The following is a 17,084-nucleotide window of genomic DNA, read 5'->3' on the forward strand; positions in this document are numbered from 1 at the left end:
TGGTGATGTATATTAATTTGCATGCGTTGGGGTGGGGGTGATGGGGAGGGGATAAGTACAAACTCTGTACAGAAGCAGGAATGCTGGAAAGATTGAATGGTTTGTTGAGTTTTGTGAGTTTATGAAAATTATAAAATATATTTTTTTTTAAAACAGGTTTTGCACCTGGGCAGCAATAACAACATCCTCAGCTTCTCTAGATGTAGAGACTGAGTCAAGATTCAGAAAGGCCTGCTTTGTCTTTGGTCAGCTGAAAGATTGGGTTTGGTCACAAAACATCAGGTTGGCCACCAAGTTCAAGGTGTACAGGGCTGTTGTCCAAGCAACCTTGCTAAATGGATCTGAGCCAAGGTGCCCATATCTGAGTTACTTAGTTAGCTTGACGAACTGCAGCAGCATCACCTGCAATTTCTGATGAAGATCACCTGGTGAGACGAGTTCTCCAATACTGAGGTCCTTTTTTGAGCCGGAATGCCAGCAGTACTTGGTGATTTCAGCCCAACTGTGCTGAGCGGGACATGTCATCAGAATGTCTGCCAGATGACTGCCCAAGAGCATCTTGTACAGCCAACTGTTCAGTGGTACCCAAAAACAAAGCCAGCAACTACAGTACAAGCCTTACCTGCTATGTGGCAAGCAGGGCCTATCAAAGACTGGCCAGTATAGCCACTCTAGGATGCACATATCAAACCCCACAAACTGACTTAAAAAGAACCATTATCATCCTATGGGATGGATAGCCAGAAGAGTGAATGGCGAGTGATAGGACCTCTAAGTGAATTGTGGAGGAACACGACGCCTCCCCGTCTGGAACATTGTGGATTGCAGAGGACCATGTGACCTCTGTCTGAAACCTATTCGGAAGCTGCATCTCCTATCAAGGTTGGACTCTGGCCACCCATAAGCGCACACCTTATCTTTGGCTCACTTAAATGATTTGGTGTCATCACTGGCCAGACACTCAACTCAGAACAGTATAAATATCATTGCATGCCACTTTTTATCTTGGTCCAAATCCCAGGCATTGCTCCACACTAGGTCGCTACTGTGGACATCACTGAAGGAATTGCGGGCAAGGTGTGCACTACATGGAGATGAGCCATCGTACTGCAATAGATCAGTACTTGCAGAGACCCACACCCATGTTGGTACAGGGAATCGAGAACTTGTTTGAAGGTCCATCTGTGAAGTGTGTATACATGTGGGAGAGTGTAGTAGGGTAAGCAGCCACCAGTATTGGAGTCCCTTGTGCCCAATGTGCCTACTTGCACCTTAAAAGTTTTTGTCTCATACTGAGTAGGTGAGGCCAAATTTGGAGTACAGGGGTGTGCAGTTTTGGTCACCTAACTACAGGAAATAGTGTAGGACTGGAGAGACACTCTGGCTGTTGGACGGACTTTGAGGGTTTTGACAGAGTGCACAGAAAGGTCACTCCTGGGTTTTGTTGATCTAACAGATGGGAGCAGAAGAACGAACTCCTGTTTGCTGGAGAAGGTGGGGAGTTTGCAAGTGAGTCACATGGGCTTTCTGGAAGTGGAGAGAGAGAAAAATAAGCTCTCAGTCAGTGTGCGTGGGACACTGTACAGTGCAATCCAGGAAGATCTGATAAAAAGTTCCAAAGCAGTGGATGGCTGGAAGTGCTATCTGTCTGATGTTTCTCTTCAAATAAGAGGAACAGAAGGAGCTCTGACTTAACCTGAAAGAAAGAGGTTACCATCTGGAAAACCCTGATGGGGCAAGTTTCATCAGTGAGACCTTGAGGTGACTAATGGTGGTACCTCAGTTGTGAAAATCCTGGAACAACAAATCTCTCTCTGCAAACCCTACAAGAACCTTCCCGAGCGATAAACATTTCCCTTTCAAGCCTGATGAACTTTATACATGTTGAATTCTGCGCACAGTGTAAGAGTTGCATACATCCAGAGAACTTGGAAGAAGGAGAAGTGAGATTGAACTTTGAATCAAAGTACTTTTCTTGAATTTACACACATACTGTATAAATGTGCGCTTAGAATTAGAAGGGGGTTAATTTGTGTTAGTATAGAGTATAGTTTAGTATATGTATAGAGAGAAGTTAAAGTTTGATTCTATTTTCATGTTTTAAGTTGATTAAAAATAACTTGTTTTGAAAATCACTTGTCTTGGTGAATGTTTATTGCTGCTGGGATTTGGGGTCCTTTTGGCTCATAACAATATAAAGCCTGAGAATTCGCTATCATACAGTCTCTCAAGTTATTACACTAATTTGTAGCAGCCTTTGTGAAGTAAAGGACAGCATATACATCTAAATACAGCCCCACATGCTTCAACAGTTTTGATGAGCTTGTTGAAAAACTGAAATTTCAGGGAAAAGCGAGATTGACCATATAAATATTTTCATGGCCCATGATTTTTTCCAACAGTTGAGAATGAATAAGACGCATTGAGGATAAAGCTAAAAGGATCAGAAATTCCTCAGTAATATTTCTAGCATTTTCTCCATTTATTCCAATATCAAGCAGCTGTTTTTGTTTTTAACTTTATGACTTAAAGAAAACATTAAGTATTGTCTTATACTCAAAATATACTATGGCAAAATATTAACTTGTACAGAATTTGCAATAAGGTGTTGGCTAAGAAACAGCAATATTTCAAAAGATTTAGTCATCTTAGCTTGGCAGAAAAACCCTCAAAGTCTGACTGAAATATGGGAGGAAAATTGAAGTGTAGAAATGGCAACTGAACTGCAAAATAAATTGGATGACAAAAGTAATTGGTTTGTTGGAAGATAACCACTTCAATGTTAAGCTTTATTAGATACAGGAACTTCAGTCAATAAAATTCCCCACAATACATACCACAGCTGGGTTGAAACTTTTAAAAAAAACTAGATAATATCATAGTCAGTCTTGCATTGGTTGGAATGAGAAATTTGTGACATAAATATTTGGTTTGTTATGTTTCAAATGTTAAACATACATCTTAAAAAAGCTTATTTTAAATTTCCTAGCTAATTTAGCTTGTATTTCATCAACATGAACATTGTGTACCAATACAGATCTTCGTAGAAAGAATTGAATTTTGCTAACTAAGATGCAATCATTTCAGTGTAAATTGCTGGTAAAGTTGCATGCCTTAAATATACATCATTCAAATATTGAAAAAGTTATAAAATTGACATCCTTTTTATGCAAGATGATGTGAAACATATTTTGAGTGCATTCTTCAAGACTGAAAGTGCTCAAATTTCCAGTGAGCATTAAATATTTTGTTCTGACATGACCACAATACAAGTTGAGTTCATATTTTAGTAATGGTACCTCGATTTAACTGCAAATTGATTTATGCTACCTGAAAATCATTCTGGCAAGCCTATTCATTGGATATTCTGATTGTTTGGGAAACAGAGATTTAAGAGTGCAGATGAGCATCCAGTGCCATTTTATTGGTGCTTGATTTCACAAAAATTTCAGTATGCACTAAGTGATAAGTAATCCAGCCATTCAATGAATTGGATATCTTGAGTATTAATCACCATACAAAGTTGTGAGTACAAAATCAAAGGCCAAGTGCACATCTAGACCAATTACCTTTAGTGTCATTTTTCCATTTTCCCTGCACTGACTAAAAGTAAATATTCTACCATCATTGAATCAGTTAAAAATTAAAACCAATACCAATTTCTTAGTTGTTCATGACATTAGCCAATCACTTCAATAAAGCAATTTAACCAAAAACAGAAATTGAGTTTAACAAATTTTGCTTCAAAGATAAAATTTCACATGAAAAGGGAATTTTAAAAAATCCAGCAACATAAATCAGTTGCTCAGCATATTTATCTTTCATAGAGAATGAGCTGTTTCCACTTCAATTTGCAGTGGGAGCCAATCGACTTACAAAAGAAATGCAGTTGAGACACAGGTTTCGCAAAAATCCCGGGCAGGCAGGTTTCATGATTAAATGTTCCAACAGCATTCTCAATTCCGAAAATAGTGTTCTGTATACCAATCACAAGTAAGAATGTTAATAACATCTTGGAAGAGTTCCGTTTATTTTTAAATTTTATAATTAGCAACAAGAGATGGCAGCAAGAACTAGAAAAACATCAAATAACTTTTCTAATTTTAGTTAGTAGAATATTTCCAATTTAATGAAAATCACAAGGTTTTTTTTTTTGCATTTCATTCATAATTATTACTGTAATTCAGAGAAAATGAGCACAACTACAAGGCCCATATTTACTTCAGCCTTTTCTAAGGCATTTAAGGTGCTATCTCATGTCCAACCTTTGAGACAGTTTAACAGTGTAGAAATAGGTTCTTGGCTGAACTCATCCATACTAACCAAGTTGTACCCAAGCTAGGGCCATTTGCCTATGTTCGGCCAATATCCTTCTAAACATTTTCTATCCATGTACTGGTCCAAATGTTGTTTAAATGTTTGAATTATACTTACCTCTACTACTTCTGGTAGCTCATTCCATGTAACCACTACCCTTCATGAAAAAGATGCACCCTGGATCCTTTTTAAATTATTCCCCTCTCACCTTAATTAAATCTATGCCTTCTAGTTTTAGATTCAATTACTGTGGGAGGAAAAAAAATGCTGAATGCTTATCTGTGCCCCTCATGATTTTATAAACCTCAAAAAAGGTCACCCTCAGCCTCCCATGCTTCAAGAAGGAGCCCAAGAAGCTAAGGGTGGAAGCACTGTACCTGATATTTTAGTGAATTTGAGGATTTAGATCCAAAGAAAAAGACTCAATTATACATTTCTAATTCAGAATAACATGCAATTTGGAATTAAAGTTGTGAGTGATGACATTGCTGTGTCTTGTCCTCGGTTGTGAGGACTAAACAGCTTAGGTTGCACTGTCCAAGAATGCTGATATTTTAGAGATGGTGCACTCAACAACCAATGGTGTACTATTCCAAGCAGTGAATGATCAGGATGATGGATGACTAATCAAGCATAATACTATGTTCTGGACAAAACTGTTAACTTGTCAAGTATCGGAACTGCACTTGTCCAGGAGAAATAATTTAGCTCAAATTTACACAGCCACTTTCCTTTGTGCGGCGCCCGTAAGCCGCTAGAGCAATTTTTCTCCTGACTTTAGATTTATTAGTGGCCTTTGATGCCATATTGTTAGAATACAGCTATGATCTCAAGGGCTGCCATTTCTACCATCTTTAGAATTCAATTTTGTCCACACTTGGAAGGAGGCAATAATATTATCAGATGATTTAGGGCAGCACAGTTGGTGTAGCAGTTAGCGCAATGCCTTTACAGTGCCAGCAATCAGGCTGGAGTTCGAATCCTGTGCTGTAAGGAGTTTGTACATTCTCCCCATGACTGTGTGGATTTTTCCTGGGGGCTCCAGTTTCCTCCTACCACAAAACATATCGGGGGGGGGGGGGGTATAGGTTAATTGGGCTTTAATTGAGACTCGTGGGATGAAATGGCCTGTTATCGTACTGTATGTCGAAATTTTAAAAAGTCAAGCAAATTCAGCCAAGTTAAACTGAAAAATCAGTGAGCATGTTATTCTTAAATAAATGCTGCTTCTATAACATTACTAATGATACTTTTCATTCCTTTCCTAATGCTAGAGTTTTATGGAGTTTAAACTGACCAGGTTAGAATCATCAACAATAGGCCACCAGGGTAAATATCCCAGGGTAAATATCCCAGGGTAAATATCCCAGGGTAAATATCCCAGGGTAAATATCCCAGGGTAAATATCCCAGGGTAAATATCCCAGGGTAAATATCCCAGGGTAAATATCCCAGGGTAAATATCCCAGGGTAAATATCCCAGGGTAAATATCCCAGGGTAAATATCCCAGGGTAAATATCCCAGGGTAAATATCCCAGGGTAAATATCCCAGGGTAAATATCCCAGGGTAAATATCCCAGGGTAAATATCCCAGGGTAAATATCCCAGGGTAAATATCCCAGGGTAAATATCCCAGGGTAAATATCCCAGGGTAAATATCCCAGGGTAAATATCCCAGGGTAAATATCCCAGGGTAAATATCCCAGGGTAAATATCCCAGGGTAAATATCCCAGGGTAAATATCCCAGGGTAAATATCCCAGGGTAAATATCCCAGGGTAAATATCCCAGGGTAAATATCCCAGGGTAAATATCCCAGGGTAAATATCCCAGGGTAAATATCCCAGGGTAAATATCCCAGGGTAAATATCCCAGGGTAAATATCCCAGGGTAAATATCCGTGTTCAGTTTTTTTTGTAAATAAAGAATGTATTAATATCCTAGAATATTCACATGAATAATCTAAAGTTGAATTTTACTTTTGAAAATAAATAGCAATTATTAAAAACTCCTTGATTCTACATTTTCTTACAGGAATTATAAATTTGGACAACAAGGAACCAAATTCCTTGATTCAGGACACTGTAACGTGCGTCCAAAAAACCTCCTTCATATTTTCATGATCGCAACACTTTATAACTAAGTATCGGTACTGCTATCCTGTCTGAAACAGCACCGTTTACAGCTAAATGACCACAAATAACAATGGAATAACAACAAATTCTGTTTAGTGATATTGACTGAGCATAAATGCTCTTTTGAATTAAAAAAACAAATTAAGAATACAAATTAAGGAACATAATGCATTGATAATGGAGAAATTACCTTTTTTGAGAAATTTAATATTCTCAGTTAAAGGGCATCCTGGATAGATAGAAGGGAAGAGGATGGTAGTACCTAGAACATATTGCACAACTGACAAGAGGGGAGTCCCAGAGCAGTTATAAACTCAATTTAGTTGAAGTTGATAACAAGGGCACTGTTACTCAGATTTTTCTACAGACTCCAAACATTCCAAAGGGAGTAAATTTGCAGGGAAATTACAGGGAGGCACAAGAATACTAGAGTGGCAAATGAGTCTCTGATTGGGTTTGTTGTTTAGGAGTTGATGCCAAAGAGGCAACAACTGCTCCTTTATCTGGTGGCATGAGTCTTGTGGCACCAATACTTCTTTTCTGATGGCAGCAGCAAGAACAGACCTTGCCCTGGGAGGTGTTCATCCTGGATGATTGCTGATGCTCTCCATGTAGATTTTCTCAACGGTGGGAAGAGTTTTGCCAATGTTTTGGGCTGTGTCCATTACCTTTTGCAGGCTTTCTATTCAAAGGTATTGGTACCCCCATACCAGGCCATGATGCAGCCAGTCAGAAGACTTTTCCTCCTTCTGCCTAGTGATCTCTAGGTATAACTGAGATTGGAACAGTTTCTGTTTCAGGCACCTGGCACACAAGCAATATGTGATAAGTGCAACATGGACTGACCTAGTGCCAAATGAATGTAATTACAGCCTCAGTGCTTGGGATGTTAGCTTAAGAGAGGCATTGATATTGGTATTATAATGTCAAACCCACAGAAAACTTGGTGTTCTGTGCAGCTGTGCACTCCCCTCTACATCTGAAACTTCGACTATCTATATAAGACACTGCAAACATTTAAACATTATATTCTCCAAACTCACCAGAGGGATAACGAAGGTAAAGCAAACATAAGCGCACGTAGAAAATTATTAGCCTGACAAGAATTCAATTGAATGCACAGCTCCAAAGGGAAAGCAAATAAACAAGGACAGGTTGTAAGAATAGACTGACAAATAACAGACAATGGAACTATATATTTTTATGGACACATTAGTGAGTAGTTAAAAGGCTGGAACCAATTAGAGCATCTAAAAGAGATGATCTATGTATGAGCCAAAAGGTGCAAAATTTAAAAATATATTTTATCAGTCTTTGCCATGGAAAATGAAGTTGAGGCAGTGATAATAGAGATAAATGGAAATGCACGTAAACCAGAGGCAGAGGTTATGTTAAACTTCTACAAATCATAGAGCAAGCCAGAGCTATAGCATTAGGTCCAATTTTGGTCACTGCAGTCTGGGAAGGATGTAGTGATTAAAGAAACAAAGTAAAAAAAATAATTCCTACAATAGGTCCAGGAATGAGCAAAGGATGGACTGGAGAATCATTGGGTGATCTCCTTTGAGCACAGGAGGCCGAAAGGAGATTTGATGAGAGTTCAAATTCATGTCAAATTTACAGTGGTAAATAATTTCTCTTTAGCCAGAGTAGAAATTTGAAATGATTCAACATAACAGACGGTCAAAACTGCTGAATTATAGCAAAGGCAATAGTTCATATTGCCATGGTGAAAACTCATTTCTTGTTGTTTTGTGACAGAACAATTAATAGTTTGACATAAAAACAGTCAAATGGTTAAACTTTATTTTTTTTAGTGGAGTACTGGAGAATCATCACATCTAAAGATGATGTCTTCAGGGGTAAAGATCACCACAAGGAAAACAAATTCTTTCATCCACAAAATAAACTAAACAAAAATGGTCCTCTTCAAAGCAATAGATACCCAGAATAAAATTAACACCAGTTCTGAATAAACTATCCAACAAAACTCAGTTTGTCATTATCCTCAGTTATGGAACAGATGCAATATAAGGATTTTTATGTACGAGTCTTTGCCCTATAATTATACTCCTGACATTTTGCATTCGCATTTCTAAATAGAATTTGTAACATCATTCCTTTTAACTCTGGATACATGTCAAGTTTGATTAATTTTTTTAACCAATGCACTAACAACACTCTAAAAATACATACCGACAGTAGGGGTTTCTGTGAGAGGAGTATCGGAGCGCAAGAAATCTATAGTAAATGAAAGGCTGCAACAAACTTCCATGACCACTATGAAGGTGCAAAAATGCAAAATTAGTATGTTTATACATTAGTACTTGTTTATTCAAATTAGATTTTTAAAATTAAAAAAATTCTGCTATTTAACATGACAAGTCAGAAGTACCCAAATATCCCCATTAAGATTCATTACCTTAACAGCATGAAGACTGTGGCAGGCATCAGGAAAATTTCATTGCATGCAATAAACTTCAAAATATTCTGCTGATTGGATGAAATTTTATCCAAAATGGCCCTCAAAAAGGCTAAACTACCTGGACCCAGGATCTGAAAGGAACAGGAAGAGTTGTTAGTTGCTGTAGACCTCCCTTTAACCTTCTCCATATGCTTCTACACTCTGTCCTCTTCAAACCCAAAAAGTATTCTCTGCAATCCATCCCAGTGTAAAGGTACTTACAATTATCAGGTTGAATTGGGTTATATTTCACTGAGATTAAAATGACTTGCTTTTTTAAAAAAAAATTGCACTTCTTAACAGAATATTTCTTTTAAAGAAGTTCTAAGCCCTGGGAACCCAAATAGCAGCAAATCAATTCAAGCCTTTACCCGACAATGTGCTTTAGAAACCTGATAGTAATTATTTTACTGAGTTAATCAACTCTGATGTAGGGACTGAAAAATATGGTCCAATTTTCCAATGAATCCCTTCTCCTTAGGATATTTAGAAGAAAACACATAAAATAGGCCTCTTAAATATTCACTTAGGCCTCAGAAATGTTTACTATCCAGAAGTCTGCAACAATAGAACAACTGTCCAAAACGCACCAACAAACATGGATGAAAGTTTCAGTTGATTGATTGAGACAGGACAGATTTAGGTGCTGTAAAGGAGGTTAAATGGGCCATTTGGGTTAGGGTCAAGGAAACAAAATGCGTGAAGAAAAACCTAACTGCATCAAACACTATTTGTATGAATATTGTGGCTCAGCTTGGGATAATTTCCTGCAATGGGAAAGAAGGTCAAGGACACAATCTTGTAACAAGCTCCAAATCTGATCTGGTTCAGTAGCAGAAGAAATCTGAGAAAACCCAGCATACATGCGAGTCCTATTGTGGTTTTGAATTAAATCAAAAGGAAGTACTTCAATAAGAGGACAAGATATCCTTGGTTAATAACAGCCTTGAGAGGGGGAAAAAATTGCTCAGACTTGTATTTAGAAAATTTTAAAAACAGCAAATCTATGTTCAATATTCATATATCATCCCTGTTATTAGTACATCACCTGATCATAACCAACATAAGTTGCCATTTCTTTCCTTATTCAGCTGTAATCTCAATGAAAGAAATACAAAAACTCCAAAGACCACACTATCCTAATTCCAGTATAATTCTGGGTGTAATGAAAGAATTATGAAAATAAATGCATTAGATTTCTGCATTCATAGAATTAAATACATATTCAAGTTCCAAGTGCTGCAAATCTAAAGTCTACACTAAATATTTGCAAAGCATTCAAAAGTAGTTTAAGCCTCTTAATTTTTACTTTCTGTCCTCAACAGACTTTTTTTTGGAAAAAAGCACTCTGCCCATGGTTCTCAAGAACAGTTGCATGTTTATCTAGTATCCACTCTTGACACGAGAATCTAGAAGAGTTGGGAGACAAATTGTGCTCTCTACCATCTTAACACAAATTTTACAACTACCACAATCACACAATGAGGCAAATCAATATGCTGCAAGGAAATAGTTACTTTGACATTAACACATTTTTAAATGCATTTCCGAAATGCAAATCTCAGTGAATATCAACATTTTTTTTGCCCATCTCCATTTGCACTTGGACCCATCTTGTGAATTGATGGGTAATTCTGTGATTACTATTTTCAAAAGCTCAAAGTCAGCATTTGGTGTGAGGCCAGAGCCATGTATAGGCTAGAGTCAAAGGCATGTAAAATTTCTTTCCCAAATTCTATTACTGAATCTATTGTATATTTATGACAATAACCACTTCAATTTTCACCATCTTGTTTTATATATGTAAAAAAAGAGATTTTAAACTCTCAAAATGCAAAGATGGTATTAGGATGTATGATTTCTATTACAAATCCAATCATCTGAAATCTGGAAAATTTGTGCAGATATTAGTTGAAATCATTTAGGACAATAAAAATATCAAAACTTTTACCCAGTCTGTTCCTCCATCCAAAATGCTTGTAAAAGTCCCACTGAGTTATTTTTTTCCCCATACTTTGAGAATATTTAGTACCCGACTCCCAAGGGTGAACAGATAAAAATAATAATAATGCAGGAAAACTCCCAATGCAGAAGAACCAAAACAGAGCACCATGGTTGGTGCAATACTATTAACAGCACCAGTGACCAGAGTTCAAATCTGACACTGTCTGTAAGGAGTTTGAAAGTTCTTCTAGATCTGTCTGGATTTCCTCTGTGTGCTCCTGTTTCCACCCATATTCCAAAGGCATACAGGGTTAGTAGGTTAACTGGTCACATGGGTGTACTGGGCAGCACTGACAATGGGTAAAAGGAGCCTGTTACCATACTGCATATCTAATTTTTTTTTAATTACAAAAAGGGGAATTAAAAGGTACAAAAATAGAATAAAGAAATTAATACTTAAAGAGGAATGCACAAAGAGGGCATTCACATGGCTGGCTTGCATAACTATACTGAAGCAAAAATTAATGGGAATATGGAGGACTTGTAAAAGCATATAGAAGACAACCAAGGTCATTAGGAAGTAAAAGATGAACTTTAAAAGGAAGCTAGCAAGTAATATCAAAAAGGATACCAAAAGCTTTTTTTAAATGTTAAGAATTAAGAGACAAGAGTAGATACAAGATTAACAGAAAATGAAGCTGGAGAAATAATAATAGGAGACAAGGAAATGGCAGAGGAACAATGAGCATTTTACATCAGTCTTTGCTATGGAAGACCTTAGCAATATACCAGACTTCCAAGGGTGTCAAGGAAGAGAGGTAAGTGCAGTCATGATCACCAAAGAGATGCTTGGGAAGCTGAAAGGTCTAAGGGTAGAGAAGTCTCCTGGACAAGTTGGAATGCACCCTCGGGTTCTGAAAGAAGTTATAGAGATTGTGGAGCCACTAGTAATAATCTTTCAGGAATCACTGGATTTTGGCATGGTTCCAGGGGACTAGAAAATTGCAAGACACTCTGCTATTAAAAAAGGGAGGCAGCAGAAAGAAAATTATAAACATGTTAGCCTAACATCAGTGGTTGGGAAGCTGGCAGAGATGATTAAAAGATAGGCCGAAGTCAGCATGATTTCCTCAAAGAAAAATCTTGCCCGACAATCCTACTGCAATTTTTTGATGAAACCACAAGCAGTCGAGACAAAAGACATGCAGTGAATGTTGTATATTTGGGTTTTCAAAAGGCTTTTCACAAGGTGCTGCACCTAAGAGTGTTTCACAAAATGATAGCCCATTGAATTACAGGCAAGATACCTGCACTGGTAGCAAATTGGCTGATTGGCAGGAAACAGTGGGAATAAAGGGGTCCTAGTCTGGTTGGCTGCTGGTCATCAGTGATGTATCACAGGATTTGTTGTTGGAGCCACTTTTGTTTTTACATTGCGTGCTGATGATTTGGATTTTGGAATAAAAGGCTTTGTGGCCAATTTTGCAGATGATACAGAGATTAGTGGAGGGGCAGGTAATGAGGAGAAAACTGAGGTTACGTTGAGATTTAAACAGATTAATAGATTGGGGAAAGAAGAAATATGGTTATGTACTTTGGAATAAAAGGGCAGACTCTTTTGGAAGGGGAGAAAATTCAAAAGGTGCAAAGGGACTTGGGAATCCTCATGCAAAACACATTAAAGGTTAGCCTCCAGCTTGAGTCGAGAAATGTAAGGTTGACATTCTTATAAAGAGGAATAGGTTACGAGAGCAGGAATGGGACGTTGAGGCTTTATAAGGCACTGGTGAGGTCTCACGGAGTTAGTTTTTGGGGTCCTTATTTAGAGAAGGATGTATTGGAATTAGAAAGGGTTCAGAGAAGATTCACAAGAATGATTCCTGGAATGAAGGGATTAGCATTTGAGAAACAATTGCTTTTGGACTGTACTCCTTGGAGTTCAGAAGAATAGAGAGTCCTCAGAAGCAATTTGAACGTTGAAAGCCTTAGAGTAGATGCGGCAAATTGTTTCTCATGGTAGACGAGTCAAGGACAAGAGGGCACAACTTCAGGATTGAAGGGCGCCCATTTAAATATTGGGAGATGTGAGATAAAAAAAGCAAATTGGGTAAATATGGGGAATATAGAGATTACAAAAGGTGTAGTTTTAAGGCTTTTTAAGAAGATAAAGGTGGATAAGTCTCCGGGACCAGACGGGATCTTCCCCAGGACACTGAGAGAAGTGAAGGAGGAAATAGCAGAAGCTCTGGCGGTAATTTTCCAAATGTCATTAGATATGGGGATAGTGCCGGAGGATTGGTGCATTGCGCATGTGGTTCCATTATTTAAAAAGGGTTCAAGGAGGAAGCCTGGCAACTATCAGCCTGTAAGTTTGACGTCTGTGGTAGGTAAATTAATGGAGAAAATTCTTAGAGATAGTACTTATAAACATCTGGATAGACAGGGTCTGATCAGGTGCACTCAACATGGATTTGTGGGAGGAAGGTCATGTTTGACCAATCTGATTGAATTTTTTGAAGAGGTGACTAGGAATGTGGATGAGGGTAGCGCAGTGGATGTTGTCTATATGGACTTCAGTTAGGCCTTCGATAAGGTACCACATGGAAGGTTAGTTAGGAAGGTGCAGTCTTTAGGTATAAATTTTAAGATAGTCAAATGGATTGAACATTGGCTGAAAGGGAGAGGCCAGAGAGTGGTAGTGGATAATTGTCGGTCAGGTTGGAGGCCGGTGACCAGTGGTGTGCCTCAGGGATCTGTGTTGGGCCCATTGTTGTTCGTTATATACATTAATGATCTAGATGATGGGGTGGTGAATTGGATTAGTAAATATGCAGACGATACTAAGATAGGTGGAATAGTGGATAATGAAGAAGGTTTTCAAGGATTGCAGAGGGATTTGGGCTGCTTAGAAAAGTGGGCTGAAAAATGGCAGATGGAGTTTAATGCTGATAAGTGTGAGGTGCTTCATTTTGGTAAGAAGAATCAGAATAGGACATACGTGGTAAATGGGAGAGCATTGAGGAATACAGAAGAGCAGAAAGATTTAGGAGTGACGGTACATCATTCCCTGAAGGTAGAAACTCACGTGAATAGGGTGGTGAAGAAGGCTTTTAGTATACTGGCCTTTATCAATCATTGCATGGAATATAGGAGTTGGGAGGTGAAGTTGAGATTGTATAAGACGTTGGTGCGGCCTAATTTGGAGTTCTGTGTGCAGTTCTGGTCGCCTAATTATAGGAAGGATATAAACAGAGTGGAGAGAGTGCAGAGAAGGTTTACCAGAATGTTACCTGGGTTTAAGCATCTAGAGTATAGGGAGAGATTGGACAGATTAGGTCTTTATTCTTTGGAGTGTAGAAGGTTGAGAGGGGATTTGATAGAAGTATTTAAGATTATGAAAGGGATAGACAGAGTGGATGTGGATAGACTATTTCCGTTAAGAGGAGGAAAGATTAAAACAAGAGGACATGAGTTAAGAATGAAGGGGCAGAGGTTTAGAGGTAACATGAGGGGGAACTTCTTTACTCAGAGAGTGGTAGCCGTGTGGAATGATCTTCCGGGAGAAATAGTGGCGGCGGAGTCAATTGTATTATTTAAGAAAAGGTTGGACAGGTATATGGATGAGAAGAAGATGGAGGGTTATGGGCATTGTGCGGGGAGGTGGGACTAGAAAGGGGTGTTTGGTTCGGTGCGGACTAGAAGGGCCTAATGGCCTGTTTCCGTGCTGTAATTGTTATGTTATATGTTATGTTATGAATGCCTTTAGCCAGAGAGTGGTGAACCTTGAATTTGCTGCCATAGACAGCTGAGGAGGGCAGGTGGTTGGATGCATTTAAGGCAGAGATCGTTAGGTACAGTATGTGAATATTCAGGGTATTAAATCAAAGGTCATGGGGAGAAGGTAGGGGAATGGGAGAATGGATCAGCTCATAATGGAATGGCAGAGCAGACTCGACAAGATGAATGGCCTACATCTGCTCCTATAACTTATGGTCTGATGGTCTTAGAGCAAACAAGCTGCAAGAATTAGTTTTTTTTGATTACCAGAAATGAGAGAAAATCTCAAATCTGGTCATCTATGAGAAGCTGCTGATCATTGCATCAACGTACACCATGACAATTTGGAACTTCTTTTACAATAATGAGGGTTGGAGATCAACCCAGGTTTCAATTGGAACACAAATCTACATTTAATCATACGTACCAACTTGAACATGAAAACCATACAACACATAGAGCTAACTGAATCAATAGATCAAATTACAGCTGCGCAGTCCTGTCACATCTATCTTTTAATGGTGGTGTACAGTTAAACAACTGATGGGCAAAGACAGCTGAATTGAAGTGATAGTCCTTTATTAATAAAAACAGAATTAGGTTAAGTGTAACATAAAAGACCCTTGATAAAACCAAAATCAATACACATCATGAGGAAGAACAATAATGGATGGAATTGTAAGAGCCGCTCCTCCCCCACCCCCCCACGCCCGTCTGAAGAAGCTAGATCTAGGACAGCCTTGTAGGAGCTCCTGAAGGCAACTTCTTATTACATCAGAATTTAGGATCCTCACTGAAAATTGCACAAAATCCTTTCATACATCTTCAGAAAACTAATGTCCATGTCTGCATGCTACAATCATACACAATGTCATGCAAGGGTTGATAAATAGCAAGTAATATGCAAAAATCGCAAAACTGCGAGGTATAAATCACCTCAAAGAAAGTTTTGAATTGATATTTAATTCCATTACCAAATCCTCCATCAACATATTGATATAATCACTTTTGACCAGCAATTCAACTGGAAGAGCTATATATTAAAAAAATTGTCTGCAGTAAGTCATGTACTAAGTAGCAGTAAGCAAATCATCTTGTGGCACCCCAATTGTTCTACCTCCTGGAAGTCAGAGGTGTGATGAAATACTCACACTTACCTAGATGTGTACAGGTCCAGCAACAGAAAGCAAGGGTGCATGAGAACACCAGATGCTGTTCCCCTCAAAGATACACTGGCTTGGAAATACGCTGCAAAACTTAATCAACACTGGCTCAATCCTTGAACGTTTGACCCAATAACACAATTGGACTACCTTGATCAATGGGACAGCAGCAGTTCAAGGTGGGCAGCCATCATTTGCAAGAACATCAAGAGCATGTACTGATGGAAATTGCCCATTAGTCATGCATTTATCAAGTGTCCAAATGGAAGATTTTCTCTCTGCACCCACCCCCATCCAACTCCAAACCCAGAAATGGTATACATACAGCATTTATTAAGTACATAATAAGTTATTGACATCTCAACCACAGTATAGAAAATGACTCATGCAAACTCTGCGGTCAAATCTCATTCAAAGGGAAAAACATTCTAGTCGCTTATGGTTTTGAAAAATCTAGTTAGTCAAGTTAATTTGCATTCAAGTTTCAACATGTAGAAATCAAGGTTGGTTAAAAATGGCTACTTCCCAAATTTTAACTATTGCAATTAATGTTTCTCAAACTAAGAAATAGATGTCAAGTGGCATTAAGGCAATATAGTGCACTGTGATGCCACTTAATACAATATTTACATTTTTCCCAGATCTTCTGCCTTTTTACAAGTGGGGAGGTTTTAAGTATGAATTCACAAGACATTTATCAAATATTAGACACTGTACTAGATATATCAATCTCAAAAATTCTAACATTTATACATTATGATCCCCCTCCTCCCTCTCCCTCCCCTCTCCCTCCCCCTCCCCTCTCCCTCTCCCCTCCCCTCTCCCCTCTCCCTCCCCTCTCCCCTCTCCCCTCCCCTCTCCCCTCTCCCCTCCCTCTCCCCTCTCCCCTCGACCCTCTTCCCTCTCCCTCCCCTCTTCCCTCTCCCCTCCCCTCTTCCCTCTCCCCTCCCCTCTTCCCTCTCCCCTCCCTCTTCCCTCTCCCCTCCCCTCTTCCTCTCCCCTCCCTCTTCCCTCTCCCCTCCCCTCTTCCTCTCCCCTCCCCTCTTCCCTCTCCCCTCCCCTCTTCCCTCTCCCCTCCCCTCTTCCCTCTCCCCTCCCCTCTTCCTCTCCCTCCCTCTTCCTCTCCCCTCTTCCCTCTTCCCTCTCCCCTCCCCTCTTCCCTCTCCCCTCCCCTCTTCCCTCTCCCCTCCCCTCTTCCCTCTCCCCTCCCTCTTCCCTCTCCCCTCCCCTCTTCCCTCTCCCCTCCCCTCTTCCCTCTCCTCTCCCCTCCCCTCTCCCCTCTCCC

General features: G+C 39.1%; 1 protein-coding gene across 10 annotated transcripts in view; it reads right to left on the reverse strand.

Moving 5' to 3' along the window:
* Window positions 1-2,752: 2,752 nt before the first annotated feature.
* tmem33 (transmembrane protein 33) overlaps window positions 2,753-17,084 on the reverse strand; it is a 46,147-nt gene continuing 31,815 nt past the window's right edge. For all 10 annotated transcript variants that reach the window (XM_069924800.1, XM_069924797.1, XM_069924795.1 and 7 more), the window contains 3 exons: window positions 8,874-9,007; window positions 8,648-8,731; window positions 2,753-3,976 (listed from right to left, as the gene is read on the reverse strand). In XM_069924800.1, coding sequence (XP_069780901.1) covers window positions 3,847-3,976; window positions 8,648-8,731; window positions 8,874-9,007 — 348 coding nt within the window. In that variant the 3' untranslated portion in view covers window positions 2,753-3,846. The remainder of the gene's footprint in view (window positions 3,977-8,647; window positions 8,732-8,873; window positions 9,008-17,084) is intronic.

Source organism: Narcine bancroftii, chromosome 3, assembly GCF_036971445.1.
Source record: "Narcine bancroftii isolate sNarBan1 chromosome 3, sNarBan1.hap1, whole genome shotgun sequence".
NCBI lineage: Eukaryota > Metazoa > Chordata > Chondrichthyes > Torpediniformes > Narcinidae > Narcine > Narcine bancroftii.